Source organism: Trichechus manatus, unplaced genomic scaffold, assembly GCF_000243295.1.
Source record: "Trichechus manatus latirostris isolate Lorelei unplaced genomic scaffold, TriManLat1.0 scaffold00060, whole genome shotgun sequence".
In the NCBI taxonomy this organism is placed as follows: domain Eukaryota; kingdom Metazoa; phylum Chordata; class Mammalia; order Sirenia; family Trichechidae; genus Trichechus; species Trichechus manatus.
In genome coordinates, this window is record NW_004443996.1 from 1,780,573 (window position 1) to 1,801,760 (window position 21,188).

The following is a 21,188-nucleotide window of genomic DNA, read 5'->3' on the forward strand; positions in this document are numbered from 1 at the left end:
CTGCACAGTTTTAAGTAGAATCCATGTAAAACAGATGCATGGTATTTGTCTAAATCAAAGTATTACCCCTATCTATACAAAATTTTAAGACAAAAGTGATCATTAGATGATAGTTAGTTTTAGACTATTTTGGTTACTTAACTACAAACTGGAGAACCTCTCTGAGTTGTTTTGCATGGGATGGTACGATAGCTTAAATACCCTAGATAGCTTGACTCTTTTTTACAGGTATGGAATGTTAGTGATAGGTGGTGAGAGCAATGAGTGAAGGAGTTACGGTTCTTGCGTTTTAGTCCTCAATAAAACTAATAAGTCACTTAACCTCTTGGGTTGTTTCCCTACTTGCAAAATGGAGATAATTATACCTTTTTAAAGTATACCACATAGGGATAATTCTGCTAGAGAATGAGTGTGTTAAGCATGCCATAAAGTTCTTTGTGCTATGCAAATGCTAGCTATTGCCTTTTCTTTTTCACCAATCCAAGATTTAGGCTATGAATTCCTCATTCCTTGAGGGATAAACATCTCCTTGACACAGAACCAAGAAACATTCATGTGGCAGCAATATAATAATTCTAAAATTTCTTTTTTTAAGGTAATGTGACAATGATGGCATATGATTTACAGCTTTCTATGAGAATGCTATTTGTTTTCTTTATTAAAATACAAATGTGAAAGTGAAGAAGTAAAATCTAAACTTTTCATCAGAGAAAGGCTTTTCCTTTTGCATGTTCCTCACGTATATTTGGGTTGGGGTTGGGGTGGGGTGAATCCCAAGCTTAAAAAGTTACATTACATATGTAAAGAGGATGGGAGATAAAGTAGCAGTTTAAGTGATTATCTGAGTTAATTTGAACAGCCTTTCCTATACTATAGTTAAAAGACCTGTTAATTAGTGAATTATTCCTGTAGGCTCCAAAATGCTGACTAGCAGAACAACCTGTTTTGGCTTATAAATCTCAAGAGCGGTACATGGCTATCACTGTAATTTCATCCGTTACGTGATTGAGATATAGCTGGAATTGTAAGTATTAGATCTGTAGATGAGATTTTATATCATCATCATAATTAATGTGACAGCCTACCTTTTGGTCATTGTAATTATTCTGTAAACAATGCAGTGCTAAGTGGTGCATGCCACTCCATGGTAACCAGGTGCTAAATGATCAACTAATGTGAGCACTTCACATCCTCCTAAGAAAGAACTAGAAGCATAAAGTATGCTGTGGTCTGACAGGTACTTCACAACAGAGAGGTAGGATATAGTCTGGGAGGTACCACCAATCAAGATAAAATCCTGTGGAACAGGAAGTAAATAAGAAACAAATACTTCCTGGGGAAAAAAACACAAAGACCCAGGTCATCTAATGAATCTTACAGAGTAACAACAACAACAAAAATCGGCTGCTTTCTAGAAAGATGCCAGGACCTTCTTTGTGGGGTGTGCCTTTTTTATGATGGCAGTTGCTGTTATGTTTCTTTGGGTAGTAAAATGTTCCTACTCTCAAAGAAAGCATTTAAGAGGAAATCTTTAAGAGGACCCACTTCCCACAATCCCTCTAGTCTCTGAGTTGCTATATATTTCCAGTTTACAAGAGAACACTTCCACTTTATGGAAAATTTAGGGAAAATTGGAATGCCTGTGTATACCTGCCAACACAGTACAAAACATGGAGGTGAGGGAAATTAATGGTTGAGGAGGGTAGAGGAGGAAGTGGTACTTGGAACCCCTAGAGAAATATGTAGAGCAGACTATGATGGGAGTCTGTAGAAAAACCCATACAGAAACTCTATCTACACTCCTTTTAGTTTTTCTTGTCATTATCATATACATGGCAAGAAATCGTGTGATTTCTCGTTTCCTGGACCCTTGCTACTACCATCACTTTCCTTACTATTCTTTCTGATTATTCATGACAACAATCTTATCCCAATGGTGGTTGTTTTTGATAAATATCTTAAGCTCTTTAGAGCAGTGTTGCTACAGGTTAGTAAGCAAGCAGCTAAGACAGAAGATAATATGGAGATCCCAAGGGTCAAAGAAGGCTAGACAAAGAAAAGTTCAAATTGATTTTAGAGAAGGGACAAGAATATACATAGTCATATACATTTCATATTATATATATTATTCTTTACTATAAATAGATGTATATTAAATTACATTCTAAAATATACTTTTTATCAATATAGAGAGACGTTAAAATCGTGTCTGCTGCTTTTGGAGTTAGGTGACGCTTTAACAACTTTATTTCGAATTCTTCAGTGGAGTATTCATCAGGTGCTATATAGATGAGGTAATGCATTTTATATTTTTGAATAGCCTATAGTCTGAATAAACTCCCACATTTTTTCTGAACAAACATGGTTCAGAGGGAAAAAAATAAAGGTTAAGTAGTTTTATCTCTTATATCAACTTTCAGTTTACTTTTGGCATATTGGTTGGATTTAATATCTACTTCTGGTGTGTTAGTCGCAAATAAAGGAAAAATTATTTAAGATTCCAGCATATTTATGGAAAAATATTGAAGGAAAAATATATTCCAGTGTAAAACATCATGTATCTTTGACAAACATGTAGGTAAAGAAACAAATATAAAAATTATTCACAGAGATTGGCGTTCCTCTTGCAAAAGTAGTTCCTAGGTTTTTGTTTTGTTTTGGTTTTTGTTTTTCTCCAAACAACTGTAGTGGCAGAAGCAGGAGCAATGTGTCATTGTGTTCTTGTGCTTTATGGTGTTATCTCCCCTGAACTTTTCTATTATTTTATTACTGGAAAGCCAGCTCATGAAGGCTGTTGTCTATTTTCTAAAATTTAAGAGCTTCATATTCTAGGTTTATTTTACCTATTATTATTAAGATGATGATGTCATTTTTTTATATGTAAGAAACATGCATTGTCAACTGTACCAGTAGCCTCAACAATGAAATACAGTCATACAAAAGTTAACTAAGGTATAAACATACAAAAGGAGAAATCTCTCTGCGATCATAAAATGATGTTATTTTCTGTTCAGCAGTTCATGTTACTGCTGTTCATGCTAATTAATTAAAGGAGCTGTTGCTGTAATGTGCAAACAGGGAATCTGAGAAACTGAAAGGGCTTTTAGGTCTCCAAGTGAAGTTAAGTCAATCTGGGCACAGGCAATCAAATGTAATGAAATCACTTGTCAGTGCTAAGCTTGCAAAAACTGTGAAGTTTGACTAGGGAGTAAAAGGATTATAATTAGATTTCCAATACGATCATAACTAAATGGCAGAATGCAGTAAAGAGAAAATATTACTTTGTTAGCTAATGGTACTGCTGTTCAGTTTTAGTTTTTATCAGCACACTTGTAGTTGTGCTAATTTAATACGCTTTTATCAGCAAAAAATGCACTACACAAATGGTACTTGAATGTCGTTTGCAAAAATCATTGATCTGAAGGTGCACTTAATGACACCTGGTATGTTTATTTTATGTGAAACGGAGATTGTTTGGTAAGATGGTTGATGTGCTGTCTTGCAGGCCCCCAACTGAGTTATGGGAATCTGGATGGGAGGATATTAGTGTATATACTCCACCGAATTCTTCACCTCTAGCTATAGTGGACACAGTCAACAGAATGAGCACATGTTCATTGTTTGATCACCTGAAAGCATTCAGGAGGAGTTGTTCTCATAGACTGTTAAAATATACAGGATGCAGATATCCTTTTATTGGAAGGTGGGCTGTATATGTTATCTTGCCTGTCAAACAACATTCAAAGCGTAAAAGATGTGGAATAACTAAACTGAAGAGATTTATAATGCATATAAGAATCCTAGTAAAGTGGTTTACCTTTACTAAAATCTATATGGGAATCAGCATAAAAAGGGATATGACTTCCTTACTTCTAAGGGTGGCCATGCAACGTTTTTCTAAGTCCCCTTTAAACTCTCTTCTAAAAATGTAGACAGTGGAACTAATTGAATTTCAAAGGGAGAGCACTAGATGAATGATAGATTTCTATCCAGCAGAGCTATTGACAAGAGGAAGAGAAAGGACTTCACTGATGCTGCAATTGTTTGCTGTGAAACAGATGAATTTGGGAAGTGCCATTGTATTGGCATACATTAAATAACCCTCACAAGGCTAGAAAATAATCACCCAAGTCAAAAAAATGGGTATTTAAGGGAGATGGAAAAGATAAGAATGGCATCAAAATAACTCACGAAAGAAAATAACTGCATCACACATCACACAAGAGCAAAATTAGTAGGAAGACTGGAAAATAAATGTTAACTCTGCATTGTCTGTTTTCCAAGAATTACACTTTTTCTGAGGTTCATCGATTAATATAAAATTAATCTTCCAATTCTAAGCATCTCAAATTATAGGCAAAATTATTGGGATTTTTTAAGGCAATAATTTGGCCTGAGTGATTTGGTCAACTATATTTAAGATTAGTTCTGATAATATTTTCAAACACTTATTCCCCTGGATAATAGAATAAATTCTTATTGTTCAAAAAATAATACCTTCTCTTAGGCAGTAAATTGTGATTCTACTGTCATGTCAACACAAGGTCTTCACTCTAGTATTCCACAGAGTGGTGATGTGCTTAGGAGAGGAGAGAATGTGTACTTTTCCAATTTTTACATTTATTAAGGATATTATCACATGTAATCTAATATCTAATTCAATAAGGAATTATTAATCTGCCATATTTTAACATGCGTGGACAATATTGACCAAGAATACTAAACAATTTTATTTATAATTGGAAAAAAATAATAAAGGTCAATTCTCTTGCTTTAAAATAAGTTCCACTTCAATCCTCTTATAGGGTAAAAACCTAGTAGGACTTACTATGTTTAGTGAAAAAAGAAATTATATGACTACTTTCTTGACACCAAAAAAAAAAAAAACCAACCAAACCCATTGCCTTCAAGTCGATTCCAACTCATAGCGACCCTATAAGGACAGAGTAGAACTGCCCCATATGGTTCACAAGAAGCGCCTGGTGGATTTGAACTGCCTACCTCTTGGCTAACAGCCATAGCTCTCAACCACTGCACCACCAGGGTTTCCTTCTTGACACAAGTACAATATGCAAAAGCCATTCTTTGAGACACTTTATTAAAATAGAGAACTTGGAGCCAAATGGAGAATAAATCTATCTTTTGCTTATATCGCCTAATTGACTTCCCTTGAATAAGATATCTGCTGTCTGTTGTGTGGAAATGAAGTAACTTCAGCATAGTTCAAAATTTTGTGCTTAACAGAGCTCAGAAAGATATTATTACTGTGAACTAAACACATTATATAAATTATCCACTTGTAATGTATTTTGATTATCCCCTCCATTTCCAAAGCTGACTATGAATCCCATTCAAAGTAAGGGCACAGTCAAGCTCTATGCTTCTTAAAGATGTGGTCTATATTTGTGTGTCAATAATTCAGGAGAGATCAAATGCTTCATGCTATGCATCCCTACCATGGCCCTGGTATGTGGTGGTAACCTCAAATACCAGATCAACACCTAGTGGGACCTATTTATTAAATTTAGTTATGGTGAATTGATTGAAAAACACTGAGTCCTATCCATATTGGCACAGTACTTAAGTTGAGGGAAGAAAGCGGGCAAGCAAAAGTTGGATAACAAAGAGCCAAAACTTCACTGAGTGAGCTGAGCATGCATTAGTTAGGACTATTCAGCTGCAGCAGAATCTAGCTTTACCAGAAGATCCATCAGTTTGGACTTTACTGGTTTTATAAAGATAACTTGCAAAACTACATGAATGAGCGTTTCTAAATTTCCTGAAGCTGTCACATAAAACAGTGACCCTCAGATCAAACCAAATTGTTTTCTTGGTTGCATCCAGTTCTGTTGCTTTCATGTAGATCCAGTTATCACACAGAAGCAAGTTAAACCTCCAGCAAGCAACTTATTTATTGTTGTCTTCCTTTTTGCAAGTTAGGAAATAGTTTTCTCTTGGAACTGTCTTTATCGTTTATCAGAGTAAGGCATCCTTTTCAAATAATTGTGAAAGAAAATGTAATCTGTATAAGGGCTAGACTGAATTAGAATCACACCGGAAAATGCTCAGTGGTCAATTCTCATTTTTAGGTGCTTTTGCACTGAGACTATGTTGATTTGTTTCATGTTTTCCCACTACTAAGTTTTTAAGGTGTGTTTTTTAAAGGATCTAGGCATGGGAATCTTGTAAATCATGGATTACACAAGTCATGCTCCTATTTCCGTATGTACATGGTTTCTAAAAGTATCTAAAATTAGCATTGAAATGTAATAGTTGATAAAGAAAAATGTCTGGTCACTTTTAAAATACTGATAGCTTACAATTCTCATACCTGTGGCTTCTATGAACAGTAAAGTAGTGAAGTAAAAAGAACATGTCATTGTATACTTCTGAAAGGTAAATTATAATCAGAGTTATGCATTTTTAGAATATGCCTAACATATAAATGTATATTCTTTTTGACAGCTAAACATATAAGAGATTTGCTCACATTGTATATGTAAAATTATTAGTCCATAAGTATTCATACTGTTACTAGGCTTTCAAAGACATACTAAGTTTAAATATATACTTATATACATGCATATATACATGTATATGTATATACATATGTATACGTATACATACAGTCATGTGCCACATAACGTCCATTCAGGCAATGTCAGACCATATATACTTCCATGGTTCCATATAGCTTTGCTAAGTATATATGGTGTATATGGCTAGGTATATACACGTGTCTAGACAAAGGAAGAAAGGGGCAGAGGGATGAGGAAGGGAAGAGGAAGAGGGGGGCAGGGAGTCCAGCGCAGATGCAAGGACAAGTCACTGGAGGTCAGTCAAGCTGAGTGGTTGGGCCTGCTCATGATGTGCAGTGAATGGTTGCTCTTCCGAATGGAGTTAGCACAGCCCAAGTCCAGTGAGATGTGGGGCTCGGAAGCCAGAAGCCTTGGGGAAGGGACCAGAGGCAAGAGCAGCAGGTGAGCTTAGGAAAGGGCATGGAGTGGGGAATCCAGGACCAGAGAAGAGGGATCATAGAGGTGCCCTGGAGAAGTCACTGAACTGGGGGACTGAAAAGGGGTACAGAGGCTGAGGAAGCATATATACTTTGCTAAGTAATATGGTGTTTGCACAATGTCCAAATCACATAACATCATATTTCACAGAATGTATCTCATGACTGTAAATACAGATATAGATATGAAGGTAAATATGAATATAGACATAAATATAGATATAAATACAGATACAAATGCAAATACAAGTATAAGTATACTGAAATAGCTTCTTCTGTCATAAGATGAGTTAAACTTATTTATTTTACTTAAAGAGTATCTACATAGGAGCTCATCCCCACTCCCACCCCCAGGTGTCAGAAAGATATATGCAGTTTTAGAAAGAAATATGCTTTTTTACTGTACCTTGCATAGCAGCACTATCATGAGGAGTCCCATTGTTTTCTATTTCAATATCTGGAATTCCAGTGTCTGAAAAAAGTGACATTCAGTGTTAAGGTACAACATCGCATGCCCTGATTCCATTTAAAGGGAAAACCCACAGTAAGCCAGCACTTCAGTCCCATAGAAAATACAAGAACTTAGGTGGAATTTTTCTTTTTTGCCTGTTTGTTTGGACTTTTTAATGGTACCAAAAAACCAAACCGTTACCGTCGAGTCGACTTTGACTCATAGTGACCCTATCAGACAGAGTAGAACTGCCCCATAGGGTTTCCAAGGAGCAGCTGATGGATTTGAACTGCAGACCTTTTGGTTAGCAGCCGAGCCCTTAACCACTGTGCCACCATGGCTCCTTTTAATGGCAGGAAAGAAAATTATAAGCTGTAGCTGAGTTCTACAATTCGGCGTATATTTTTAAGTATATAGTAAATACTTCTTTATTCATTGCATTCCCTAGAGATAATTCTAAGGAAAATAATGTGCCTGTAGATTATTACCCCTAATTAATTCCCTGACTGAAGAATAAAAAAAAGATGATGGATACAATTGCATAAGTGGAAGTGCCCGGTCCTTATGGTCTATTTTTCACCTGTAAAATATGATAGATGATGAGATTATCTCTCTGCTAAGTGCAAGTGAACACCAAAGCACAGGTTCTGGCTTGTGGTCTTTATTAATTATTTGTTCTAGTGTCACATTTTTTACTAATGTGTTCTTCAGATAAGTTTCAGAAGGTAATAATTATGGTGAAAAAAGATTCTGTTTGTGTGTGTACATTTTTACTTTGACATTTATTTCAAATTGGGTCTGAATCACTCTGGTTAGTATGTTTTTTTTTTTTTAAGTAGAATATAAAAGTAAGTGCGTAACTTTTAGAGCACCTTCAAATTTAGCAGAAGTATGATATACAGGGATGCATTTGTTGTTTTGAAAAACTTAACAAAAAGAAACAAGGAGTTGGATAAGGGATCAAAGTGACAACAGCAACTCAAAAGATTAGATAGGAACCTTGAGGGGCAGTGAGTTTATGTTAATAGAGGAGGAACAACTCAGAAAACGAGGGTGAGAATGGATGCACGACTCGAAGAATGTAATAAATATCACTGAATTGTACATGTAGAAACGGTTGAATTGGTGTATGTTTTGCTGTGTATATTCTCAACAACAAAAATTTTAAAAATAGCACAAAATAAAGAAAAAGGGAATTGGGCTTTTATATTCAACTTTAAATATGAAATGTAATTATCTAATAGCTATTCATACATGAAGCACAACTTAATATGGCTGTTTCTGTATATACAGATTTGCTTGACACCCATGGGTATTATGATAACAGATGCCACTGTATCATCCAATGCCATCAAAGATTAACATGAGAAGGAAATGATTTGAATACAAGGTACCCACCATGCTGTAGAAGCAGCTGCTGCTTTTCTATAATAAAGCACATTGGAACTAGGGTGGAGCTCACCTGAAGGTGGATTTCAAATATGTAAAAAAAAGTCAAGTTGTTGTTGTTGGGTGCGTTTGAGTCGATTTTTGACTCATAGACATCCCGTATGACAGAGTAGAATTATTCCATAGGGTTTTCCAGGCTGTAATCATTATGGGAGCAGATTGCCAAGGTCTTCCTCCTGAGGAGTGGCTGGGTGGGTTCAAATCACCAAACTTTCTTTTGGTTAGCAGCCAAGCAGTTAACCTTTGCGCCACATACCTCCTCAGAATTACAAGTTCAGAACCTCACAAAACAAGCGTGCACAGAACATTTATTATATTGCTGGTCAGAAATGTTATTTTTTAAGATCTTTTATCACCAAAGATGCTGGCTCCCATCATCTAAGATGTACCACTGTATAAGATATTAATGTATTTTTATTTGCCCTCTCTCTCCTATGTCTCCACGAGGCACGACTGTCATGATTTAATGCTCTAGCACTGTATTTCTATCAGTGGTGAGTATAATGGTCCAAGAGAGTCAACAATAAAAAGAGAATGGAAGTTGTAGAAAGAAAATAATAGTATTGGACGTTGGTCCAAAATTTGTTGTTCACTCTCAACACTAAAGCCACCACATCTTAGTTCTATGTGCGTGTCATGTGTGTGCAGGGGTATGTGTGTGCATAAATCTTTAGGCTCATCTTCACCGTACACACATATCTGTTAAATATATCATCTACCAATGTGCTATGCAAGAAGCATCTGAATATTCTACAAAATAAAACAATGTTATGGGGTTTCAGGATTAAAAAAGGAATCAGAAAAGTTTGGAACTAAGAGATTTCGTGATACAAACACTTCCTCCCATGGGATCTCCAGGGCTTTACTTAGAACACTCGTTCTTAACCAAGCACTCCTTATGCACCTCAATACTGACCAAATATGCATTAAAGAAACAAACAATCTATAGCTGATAGAAATAGAGTTCTCCAAACATAAGCAGATTCTAAGATGAACAGACCTAAAGCACTTAACATTTTAGATGCAGTGAGATTATCAGTGTTACTGTTTGTACTGCAAAAATCAGCAGGACTTCTTGTTATATCTAGGCTATTTATATCTTCCAGAATAGGGTTTATTTTGACTGGTTTATAATTCATGATTTAAAGCATTTGGTCTCAACTTGATTTTTTAATTATTTGTGGACAAAGCCTTTCTCTCTGTTTCTTTTCTTTTGCTTTTCTTTTTCTTTCTCTCTTTTAATTGGGTTTTGCTTTGCATACCATGATTGTGCAAGTCCAAATGACATATTACCTTTCAACATCCTCAGGCCACTGTCACTAGTAGTGGCTTGCTTAAGTGCCTGCTCCACTTGCTCTCGGCGCTTTGATTCAAATTCCAAGGCTTCCTGCAATTTTCTCTTGGCTTTTTTCTCCTTCTTCAGGCGCTTTTGCATGGCAGCTGAAATGTGAACAGGTAAATAGTTTGCAAAGGCTTGGTCAATGAAATAGGGTTGGCAGTTTTGATGAATTATAAACACATAGATGTAGATACAGATACAGACAGAAGATAAATTTATCAATGAACTTATGATTAGCTTCTTTTGGTCCCAATCTTATTATCCATAGAGTGTTTTTTTTTTTAACTGTAGTTCAATCATACAATCGCCTTCTTTATATTTTCACTTTTACAATGTGTATGTTGTATATTCATATTCATTTATATGGTAGTGGTATTATTGAAAAGAGCCATGGTGGTGAAGTGGTTAAAGTGCTGAGCTGCTAACCGAAAGGTCAGCAGTTCAAACCCTTCAGCCTCTCCGCTGGAGAAAGATGCTGCAGTCTGCTTCCATAAAGATTTACAGCCTTGGAAACACTATGCGGCAGTTCTACTCTGTTCTACAGGGTTGCTATGAGTAGGAATTAACTCAGGGGCAGTGGGTTTAGGTTTGCGTTTGGTATTGTTGATATAGAATTGTTTTCTACTTTGACTCATTATGCATTTAATGATAGCATTAAATATTTTATAATTTTTAAAAAATACATTCTTATTATTCATCATATTCCACAAATTATTGGTACTCATATTCCACAAATGCAAAAGAAGGTGAAATTATCTATAACAAAATATAGTATCTCCTTTGAAGCTTAGAAGTGACAAGTGTCTATTTCTCTAAGGTGTTGCCAGTTGTAAAGGCAAATATCTACCTCTTTAAAATATATGTACATATCATGAAACTATATATATATATATATAAATACGTGTGTGTGTGTTCAAACATATTAAAAAGAACTTTCAGTAATGATTACATAAGGAAGCTATAATAACACAACTGTGTTTCTTTGGTAAGCATAAAAGGCAAAGAAGAGTTAAAAGACAGCTATACCTCAATTCTCAAAGCTTTATCTTTAACTACAAACTTTAACTGCCCTAATACATGATTGTTTTTAATCTTTGAAACCTCAAAAACCTTGAAACATCGCTGGATTATTGGGTTCTGGCAATATATTGGTCATAGCAGAGTTTTAACCAGTCTGACTTTCACATTCTTCCTACATCAGTTAAAAAAATTAATATATTAATGTTATGACAAAAGAAAAGCACTCAAGGAACACTAAGCAAAATAAGAAATTATACAACATTGTTAAAGTGTTAAATGCATTCATATGTAATTAAAATATTTTAACTGAACTGAATATGATACTAATTTGAGTTTCAATTATATTCAACCCATATTTCAATGTCTTTTCATATAAATGAAAAGAGTCAGTTACCCAGGTAAATTTAGTGTCACTTGAGACAAAAATTAAGAGGTCTAAGGTAATAACAAAATGTAGATCTTGGAACAAAACACTGAGAATGTATGGTTTCTATTATTTTCGATGAAAGACAATTGATAAGGTTGAACATAAAAACATTTTACTGTCGTAATTATGCTTAATTGTCATCATTCAAATAAAATATTTTTTAAAAATCATTTAAATCGGAACTCTAGATTTATTCAAATTAATGTATAACTTAATGTCCTCGATAAGACAAAATGGTGCTTCCAGTAAAGTTATTGGTTCATAAAAGTCTCTATGTTGATTCGGTTGAAATTTATGACTTTGTATATTTCAAACAATGCCAAGACATCATACATTTAAAACTATACAAATATATAACAATAAATATACTTTATTTAGAATTTACTATATACTGAGCATTGTGCTGGGAATATATCTCATTTAGGCATTACAACAACTCAGCAAGGCAAGTAATATTAACTTTATTTTATACATGAGGAAACTGAGTCCTTGAGATGTCAAGAAATTTACCCAAGATCATATAGCCAGTAATTTTTAAAGTCTGAGGACCAAAGATCACATAGGTAGTGGTTTCAAAGCCTGGGATGATATAACTGGTCAGAGGATCAAGAAAGGTGTTCTCCAACGTCTCTTATAGCTCTAACTTTCAATAATTCTAAGTCTTTCACTTGCAAATAATATTATTGTATATGTATATATTGGTTTAATTCAAGTAATACAGTTTGGCTAGCAATAAAAAAGTAATTCAGTGGAATAATCTTTTTCCTTAGGTGTGAAACACTGCCTTCTTTAACTGTAAAAAAGAGAATCATAGGGATTCTTAACTATATATGCTATCCTTAGGGAGTGATGTTAGAGCCCTGGTGGTGCAGTGGTTAAGAGCTCGGCTGCGAACCAAAAGGTCAGCAGTTTGAATTCACCAACCACTCCTTGGAAACCCTATGGGACAGTTCTGCTCTGTCCTATAGGGTCGCTATGAGTGGGAATCAACTCGACGGCTACGGGTTTCGGAGAGATGTTACTTTATAATCAAAACAATAATTTTTCCCTCTGTGCTTTCAATCATGTGACTTCAGGTAAAGCGTTAACCCTTTGTCATAACAATGTTAGTATATTAAAAAAAAAGTTGGTGTCGAGTTGATTCTGACTGACTCATGGCAACCCCATGTGTGTCGGACTAGAGCTGAGCTCCATAGGGTTTTGAATGGTTGATTTTTCGAAAGTGTATCACCAGGTTTTTCTTCGAAGGTGCCTCTGAGTGGACTTGAACCTCCAACCTTTCAGTTTGCAGCCAAGCGCATTAACCACTCAGGTACTCGTTGTTGTATTACGTATGAGATATTTAGGTATTTTATAGAATTTTGGAAGTGGAACGGAATTTAAGTAATCAACTAGTTCAACTATTGTAATAGATGAGGATACTGAAATTCATGGAGATTAAATAGATAGCTGATATAAATCAAGATGATTACAGAGATGTTTCCTATAATTATGTTAATTATTAGATATAAAATGCTAAAAACAGTACTTGGCACATTGTGGACACTTGATAAACACTAGCTAGTACTACTAGTACTGGTGGTAGAAGTAGTAATGACAGTAGCATTATAATAATAATAGTAACAGTAGTAGTAATGATATCATTATTATTATTACTGAAATACTTCAGAACAAATTTTATATTAGATCCAATATTTGATCTACCATGTCTAACAATTTTTAAAAGTCAACAGATAAGATAGCAGTGATAAAGATGGGCCTGAAGGCTCTATGAGAAGTTAGTAAACAGAAGTCAGGTTGAGTAGGTCCCTAAAAGTTAGAAGCAAATTTTACTATATATATTTTCATAAGCCAACTTGAGAATCTTATTATATTCAGAATATGAATAATTGGTTCTTTAGTATAACATTTTTCTCCACTAAAGAAATATGAGTTTTTTTTAATGTGTTAATCATAATAACCTATTTTACACTCCAAATAGTAGAAATGTACTGATTTCTCCAGACATTAAAAGACAACTTAGTCTTTGTTTTGTAGAATTTAATAAATTAGGCAAGGTAAGAAAAACAAGTTTAATTGTTTTTAAATGCAGTGACTGAATTTCCACTTTGTGCTGGATAAAAGAGTCCTAGGCCCTAAGGAAAATGTACATAATTTTCCAATATCTTGCAACAAATTTTAGATTATAATATGCTACTTTGAATTAGTGTATTTCACTTAACCCAAGTCATCCTTCCTTGTTCAGAGAGGATTATCCAGATTGTGGGTTTTTTCTTCCTTTCTTCGTCTCTCCTTTCCACTCTTTAATTTTGACTGATTTTAGGTTTAGTGATCCCTCCGTAAGAATAAGCAGAGAAGAGTAAGCGTAAGAGTAAGCAGAGAAGGGAAAGAAGCTGAAAATCACAATACTTAACTTTTGCTGTTTAGTATTTTATGGTAAATGTAGGAAAGAGTTGGAAATTATTGACTAAAGTAAGGCTTTTTTATTTCCTGTGGTTTTGACAAAAAGTGAAGCCCTGGTAGCGCTTTGGATAAGAGCTCGTTAGCTAACCAAAAAGGTCGTCAGTTTGAATCCAGCTGCTCCTTGGAAACCCTATGGGGCAGTTCTATTCCATCTTACCGGGTCGCTCTAAGGCGGAATCCACTTGACGGCAAAGGTTTTTTTTTTTTTGGTGGAGGAGTTTAATATAAATTACCCTCATTATACATAATTGTAGACAACTAAATGGTTATCCATAGTTGGAAAGTTAATTCTATAGATGAACAATTCAATATTTCTCCATTCTGTCTATTCGTCTCCATCTCTACTTCCACTACTCTCATTTAGTCCTCATCACGACTGCCTGGATGAAAGCAAACTTTTTACATTGTATCCTTGCTTCTAGTCTTGTATCAAACCCACTCTAATATATTCCCAACACTGGAGTGGTTTACCCAATTGAAATCAGACCAGATGACTTCCCTGTTTATATTTTATTATTTCCCATTACCTACAGGATAAGGAGCCCTAGTGGCGCAGTGGTTAAGGCAATTGGTTGCTAACCGAAAGGTCAGTGGTGTGAAACCACCAGTGGCTCCATGGGAGAAAGATGTGGCAGCCTGCTTCCGTAGAGATTTACAGCCTTGGAAAACCCTATGGGGTCACTGTGAGTCAGAATCTACTCGACCACAGTGGGTTTGGTCTTTTAGTTTACAGGATAAAGCTCAAGCTAATCCTTCCCACGGTTTAAAATGTCCTTCATAATTTAGGCTCTACCTTCCCTCTTCCTGCATCATCTCCTATCATTCACTTCTTAACACTCAAAGCCACAGCAATAATAAACTGTGTACAGTTACCCATGTATGAGGTTTCTTGCCTCCATGCCTTTGCAAAATAATATCTCTGTCTAGAATGCCCAAATCACTCAGGCACTCTGATGCCCTTTCTTAGCCCCCTTATCCTTCAAGGCTCAGGTTCATGTGTTGGCATCAGGAAGCCTTCCTCAACCACCAACCCCCACAACTGAGCTAAGCTAACTACCCCCTCTCTTTATAACCATATATACTGTACAACACTACATATACATATATATGTATATAGTACAACACTGTTTTTGTCACTCTGTTTTAAAATTAACTGGTTGTTTGTCCTAGCCTTCTAAAATATAAATCCTCAAGGACAAGGATTGAGTATTAGTCATCTTATAACTTCAGAGTCTAGCAGTGTGCCTGGCACAGAGTATTTCATATATAAGGAATTGTTATATAATCCATATTAAGGTATATTTCGTGAAATTAGGAGAGAACTATGAATATTCATGTTTCCAAATCTGCAACTGGCCCAAAGTGCAGGTCTAGTTTTATTACAAAGAGAGACAGTATAAATTTCTTATTTTCAGGCTTATGCACGGTATTTGATTCTTAGCTGGTCATTTGTTTTCAGCAGTTCGAAGCCATCCCTGAGAATATTTCTATTACTATTTAAAATACCTGCAGCACAATATTCAGTTGGTAATTAAACTTGTTACACTTACTTCTACTTTGAAGCTCAACTGCAAGTTGTCTTTCAAGGTTTTCTCTAATTTCTCTTTCTCTATAGAGCTCCATTCTCAGCTCTTTCTTTTCTTGCAGAATCTGCTTCTCCTGGATGCGAGCATTATCCAAAGCCACTTTCAGTAGACCCTGTCAAAGTTCAACAAATGATATGCAGTTCATCTTATCTGTTTTAATTTCTCAAATATAAAATAATTTATGTAGGTGCTAATGTCTTGTATTACATTTATTTTGTTTATAGAAATATTGTTGACCTGAATGTTGGTCAACAGAGTCTCCACGGAGGACAGACTATCAGCAAAAATGAATGGTCCAGGGAATCCAGAAGGCAATGCCTGCCCAGGAGTCAGCTGGATCTTGTCCAAGGGTGGCTTCATCATTGGAATTTGAACTGGTACCTCTTCTGAAAAAAAAAATTAAATCAGAAAGTACACTCATTAACAGCTCAAAAATTTCACTGCGTTGCCTTCACCACTAACAGGTATTGATAAAGGTTTTGTTTCTAATAACTAAACGATGGAAAATTCATAATAAGAAGTAATTCTTATTCCCTAGATGCCTCTAATTTCTCTAAAATAAATGTTGTGGTAAAGAACTACTGAAACTGGAACAACATTTGCTACTAAAGAGGCATAAAATTACAATAAAAATTTTAAGATATACGCAATTGACATCTATATTTGTGAATACTTATAAATTAAGTAATCTAGTCATTTCCTGGAAAAGCATAAACTGATTTTTATTTTTTCCCTTCAAATCTATCTATCTATCTATTATCTATTTATCTTCATTATTTTTAACAGGTTTATTGAGGAATAATTTACATACCATAAAATTCACCTGCTTTAAGTGTACAATTAAATTATTTATAGTACATTTAAAGAGTTGTGCAACCATCATCATAAGTCTATTTTAAATCATCTCTATCTCTCCAAGAAGATCCCTCATTCTTATTAACAGTTAATCCTCTTTCCCACCCCAGCCCCAGGAAACCACTCATCTACTTTCTGTCTCATATACTTGCCTTTTTTAGACATTTCATTTAAATGGAATCATACAATATGTGGTATTTTTGTGTCTGGCTTCTTTCATTTAGCATATTGTTTTGTGGTTTATGTTGTGACATCATCAGTAGCTTGTTATTTTTTATTGCTGTATAGTAATCCATCTTATGGATATATAACATTTTGTTTAACCACCAGTTGATGGATATTTGATTGTTTCCAGTGCAGATTTTTATTTTGGGGAATATTCCTCATGAGAAAAATATTACCTATGGTATAAAAACACAGGCTATATCTTTTCTCCCCAATATTTTTATATTATATTTTCCCACATTCTCATTACTTTGATGGGATTCTTTCTTAACATCAGATAAAGAGACATCAAAAGAATTTTTTCTATTAAGATGCTTCAGATTTGTTTTGGATAGATACATCTAATTATAGAAGGCATCTCATCTTACTTTGAGAAGCCTAAGTACTTGGAAATCTACTTGAATTCTGGTTGACAATCTTTTATGTGAGATGTATGAATCACATAACAAAGAATCCTCTGCAATTACGGAGGGAGGTTATTTTGACATCTGTAAAAAGAAATTGCTACAGAGAAGTACTCTCAGGAATGTAACCAAACAAACCCAGTTACTCTTACTTGTGGCTTCAACAGCAGTGTATGATGAGGGTAAATCACGACACCTCAACCTAAGCTACTTTACTCATTGCAGTCTCTTAATTTTAGTAATAAAACACAAGCAAAGTTTAAAAAATAAGAATCAAGTCAGAAAATTTTTCAGTGATCCATATATTCTAATAAGATTCATTCAGCAAAGGATGAGGCTTGAATCTAGACATAACTAACTTTCATATGGTTTGGCAACAAACAAACAAACAAAAACCTAGCTATTGATTCTGGTTCTGTAGGGGCACGAATATGGATTTGTCAGGCAGTTAGATCTCATTTTTCAACGGCAAGAAGCCTATATACGAAGTGTGCGAAGTCTTGAACTCCGTTGATTTCACAGCCATCATGGTTTGCTGTGGGATTTCTTGTGTGGGAAGCAGTGGCATACAATTGTGGGACTCTTCAGTGAGATAACTAATGGAATAGCATTATCTCTGAATAAAATGCTCTTAATACAGGTCACCTGTACAATTTCTATTTTACCAAAACTTATGGAGATTAAAATGCTAATTATTTTATAGAACCAAAAGTTTCACATTCTTTGAATCCAAATGTTTAAAAGAGTATTTGTGTATTGTTCTTAAAGAATTCAGTAAAATCCATAAAATGTCCTGTTAATTTTCTTTTAGTGCATGAAGTTATGATGAATATTTTCCTAGGAATTGATTTTTAGTAAAATTTAACAAATACTTTGGTCACATGTATCAGTCATGTGTTTTATGCAGCTCCTTTATAGTTTTATTTGACTAATATTTAATTATATTAACTTGCATATTTAAAATTAACCCTGGCATTCATTCCTTTTTTTATTTTTTTAAGTCAGTGGAAAGGTTGGAAGAAGTAGACGTATTCTAGAGGGAATCAGAACATTATCACAAATACTATGACCTAATTCAACTACAAGGTTTTAACATTTGAAATATTATCTCATGACAAAATTAAATCCTAAAACGTGTCTTAGGCACCAACATTAATATTTGTAAAGTACATTTACTAAAAATTAACCCAACAATGTTTTGCTTTCTTTGTATTTTATGAAGTCTATGTTTGAGTAGTATTTTGTCTTCCCCACATGAGTGCATTACATGGATTGAATGACTTCACAAAGATCTGCCAATATTAATAATAATCGAGGAGGGTCTACACTTTTATATTGATGTGTATAAATTTTAAACTACAAATTTATGTAGCCTGGAAGATGTATTTTCACAAAAGGAACTGTTACAAAGTTAGAACATTGATTTCCTGCTGATTCAGAGACAACATAATGTTTCTCCTGATTAAATATTTTATATAGGTGCAGAGTTCTTAAAATTAATAGATTCCTTGCTATGTATCACTCTCTATACACATGTAATCTCAGTGGTAAGAATCTAACGGGTACTCAACAAAGCAAGATACCTAAAAAGGAAAGCAATACATTCAGTATGCATAAAACAAAATTATAACTATATTAAAATTGCTAGAATTGTTCTACTTAGAGATGAAAGTTATGCTATTAAATTGGCTGAAAGGAAAATTACTATTGACTATGAAGACAAGTTGTATGGTCTATGGTTTTTAATGTTGCTGTACAGTAGATTGAAGTTTCAAAATAGTATTACTCTTCTTTAAAGAGATAGACACAGCTGAATTAGGTGCTGCTTGCTGCAGTGAGGATCAAATGCAAAAAGAATCATATTTCATCACACCTAGTCAACACCAAGAAAATAAATAGAAATATAAGAGGTATGCAGGCAATAATTCATTTTGATAATCTGGCCCAAGAGAGACACATAGAGACAGCACACAGATCTAAGCTTCTACCAAAAGACAAATAGGACACAGAGGGTGGGAATTGGGATGACAGTGTAGCAGAGGTCACATCGATTTTCAGCAGCAGTTTTCACACAGATGAGATAACCCTGGACTCTATTTGGCCCATTGTTCATATCCTACCTGTCCCACAAGCAATAAATTTCCTACTGCTAGAAAAAGGGCAGTAAAGAAGAAGGATTCTACTTATGACTTCTTATGATTAAGTTTCTGTGCTAACCAAACATGTTTTGCAGACCAAGGTCACATTGCATGTTAAGGTCTGTAATAGCCAAAGACTAGTAGAAGCATATTATGTGTTAGCGTACACAAGTGGAAACTGTCAAATCATTCATCTTTTTTTTCTGATTGAAATCACATGCTACAAAGATGAATGATAAATGTATTGGAAATCTATTTCAATCTTGTAATAGGTCTTCACGTCTGAATGGCATCTACATTTTTCCTAGTGTTTGAATAAGTGAATTTCTATGCCACGATTTATAAGGTAAGCTTGAGAAATCCTAATTAGCAAAGCAGTTAAAAATAAGCAAGTAATAGAAACATAGATTGTCAGTTAAATAAGAGCATCTCTTTGTAATTCAGGGAGAAAGGGTTTTGATTGAGCATTTTGATTTAAAAAGCTGGAGTTCAAAATCCATACATTAAATCCTTTATCAGAACATATAATGCAATAGTATAAACTAACAAATAAAGAGAGGCTGTCTAGCCAAAGACATGAGCAACCTCTCCATTTACTGAAGTAAAGTGAAGACCACTTTTATCGAAACTGTTAAACTTGCCGTACTTTGTAATAGCACTCAGAAATCCATTTAGAGAACAAGTTCTTTATTTTTATTTCTTGCTTGGGGCCTAGATGAATAGATGTAAAAGTTGACAAGGACTTGATTTGTAGAAAAATAGTTAAATATATAGTAAGTGCTCGGAATGGAAAAGTCCCCCTGAAAATTAAAGTCAAGGCTGCTAGAGACTTTATATTACTCTAGTGCTTATTCTCCTACTTTTCCCTGGAGTTAAATGTTTCCTTTTTCCTCCGGGCCTTGAGGATTGTGATACTGGAATAGAAATTGAACATAGCTGAATCACTCAGCAGTGGAGAAATGCAGCTACCTACCAGGTCATCAGTTTATTCTTTAACAAGTAAATTATATTTCATTATTTGATTTGAGAACTTTCGCCTAAATATGGCTGGCCCAAGGGACTATCCTTTGGCAATGTCATTAGTATTACATTCAACACAAGCAAGACACCTGCTTTCCTCTTCCAAACGGAGGAACAATAACAACAACAAAATGACCAACTGCTATGTAATGATCTGACCTGCAAGAATATAAGGAAGTGTTCACAGTCTGAGCTGAACAATGACTTCTCAAATATTGCCATCATCAAATGAAATAGCAGAAAAAGAAAACGTGATACCCAAATTGTTATATTTCTTTAGGGATATTAAACTGAATTAATGCTGATAAATGAAAACAGAAGGCTGGCAGAAAAGGAATGAAGGGCTACCAGCCTGAGAAAGTGAGACAGAATATTTCTAAAACCAATTATTCCCCTGTATTGCTCAAGATCCATAGATAAGCAATTTGGTCTATAAGTGTCCTTTATAAATTATGAATTAGAAACAAATCCTCTTTCCGACACAATATTATGCCAATAACAAATATTATGTCAAGTGAAGGGTTTGCAAAAAGTATGATACCCAGTCCCTGTCATTAAGAAGCTGATAAATTACTTTGGAAAAAAGTAAACAACTTACAGAAGTGGACAATCAAACATGAAATCATGTGGCATAGATTGTTAAGTAGCTCTAGGAGTTTATAAAAGTAGAGATCTCTGAGATCTGGAGTGAGCACTCAAATTTAATCCATTCATTCTCTAGCTGAAAAGTGTTCCCATTGTCCTTTAAATAAAGTCCTATGGAACTTCCACAGGATATTAGGTATGCCAACAAGAA

General features: G+C 34.7%; 1 protein-coding gene across 2 annotated transcripts in view; it reads right to left on the bottom strand.

Annotated features, from left to right (window-relative positions):
* DACH2 (dachshund family transcription factor 2) overlaps positions 1–21,188 on the bottom strand; it is a 741,876-nt gene that overhangs the window by 8,706 nt on the left and 711,982 nt on the right. For both annotated transcript variants that reach the window (XM_004378871.1, XM_004378870.1), the window contains 4 exons: positions 15,988–16,136; positions 15,715–15,862; positions 10,209–10,355; positions 7,422–7,487 (listed from right to left, as the gene is read on the bottom strand). In XM_004378871.1, the coding sequence (XP_004378928.1) occupies positions 7,422–7,487; positions 10,209–10,355; positions 15,715–15,862; positions 15,988–16,136 (510 nt within the window). The remainder of the gene's footprint in view (positions 1–7,421; positions 7,488–10,208; positions 10,356–15,714; positions 15,863–15,987; positions 16,137–21,188) is intronic.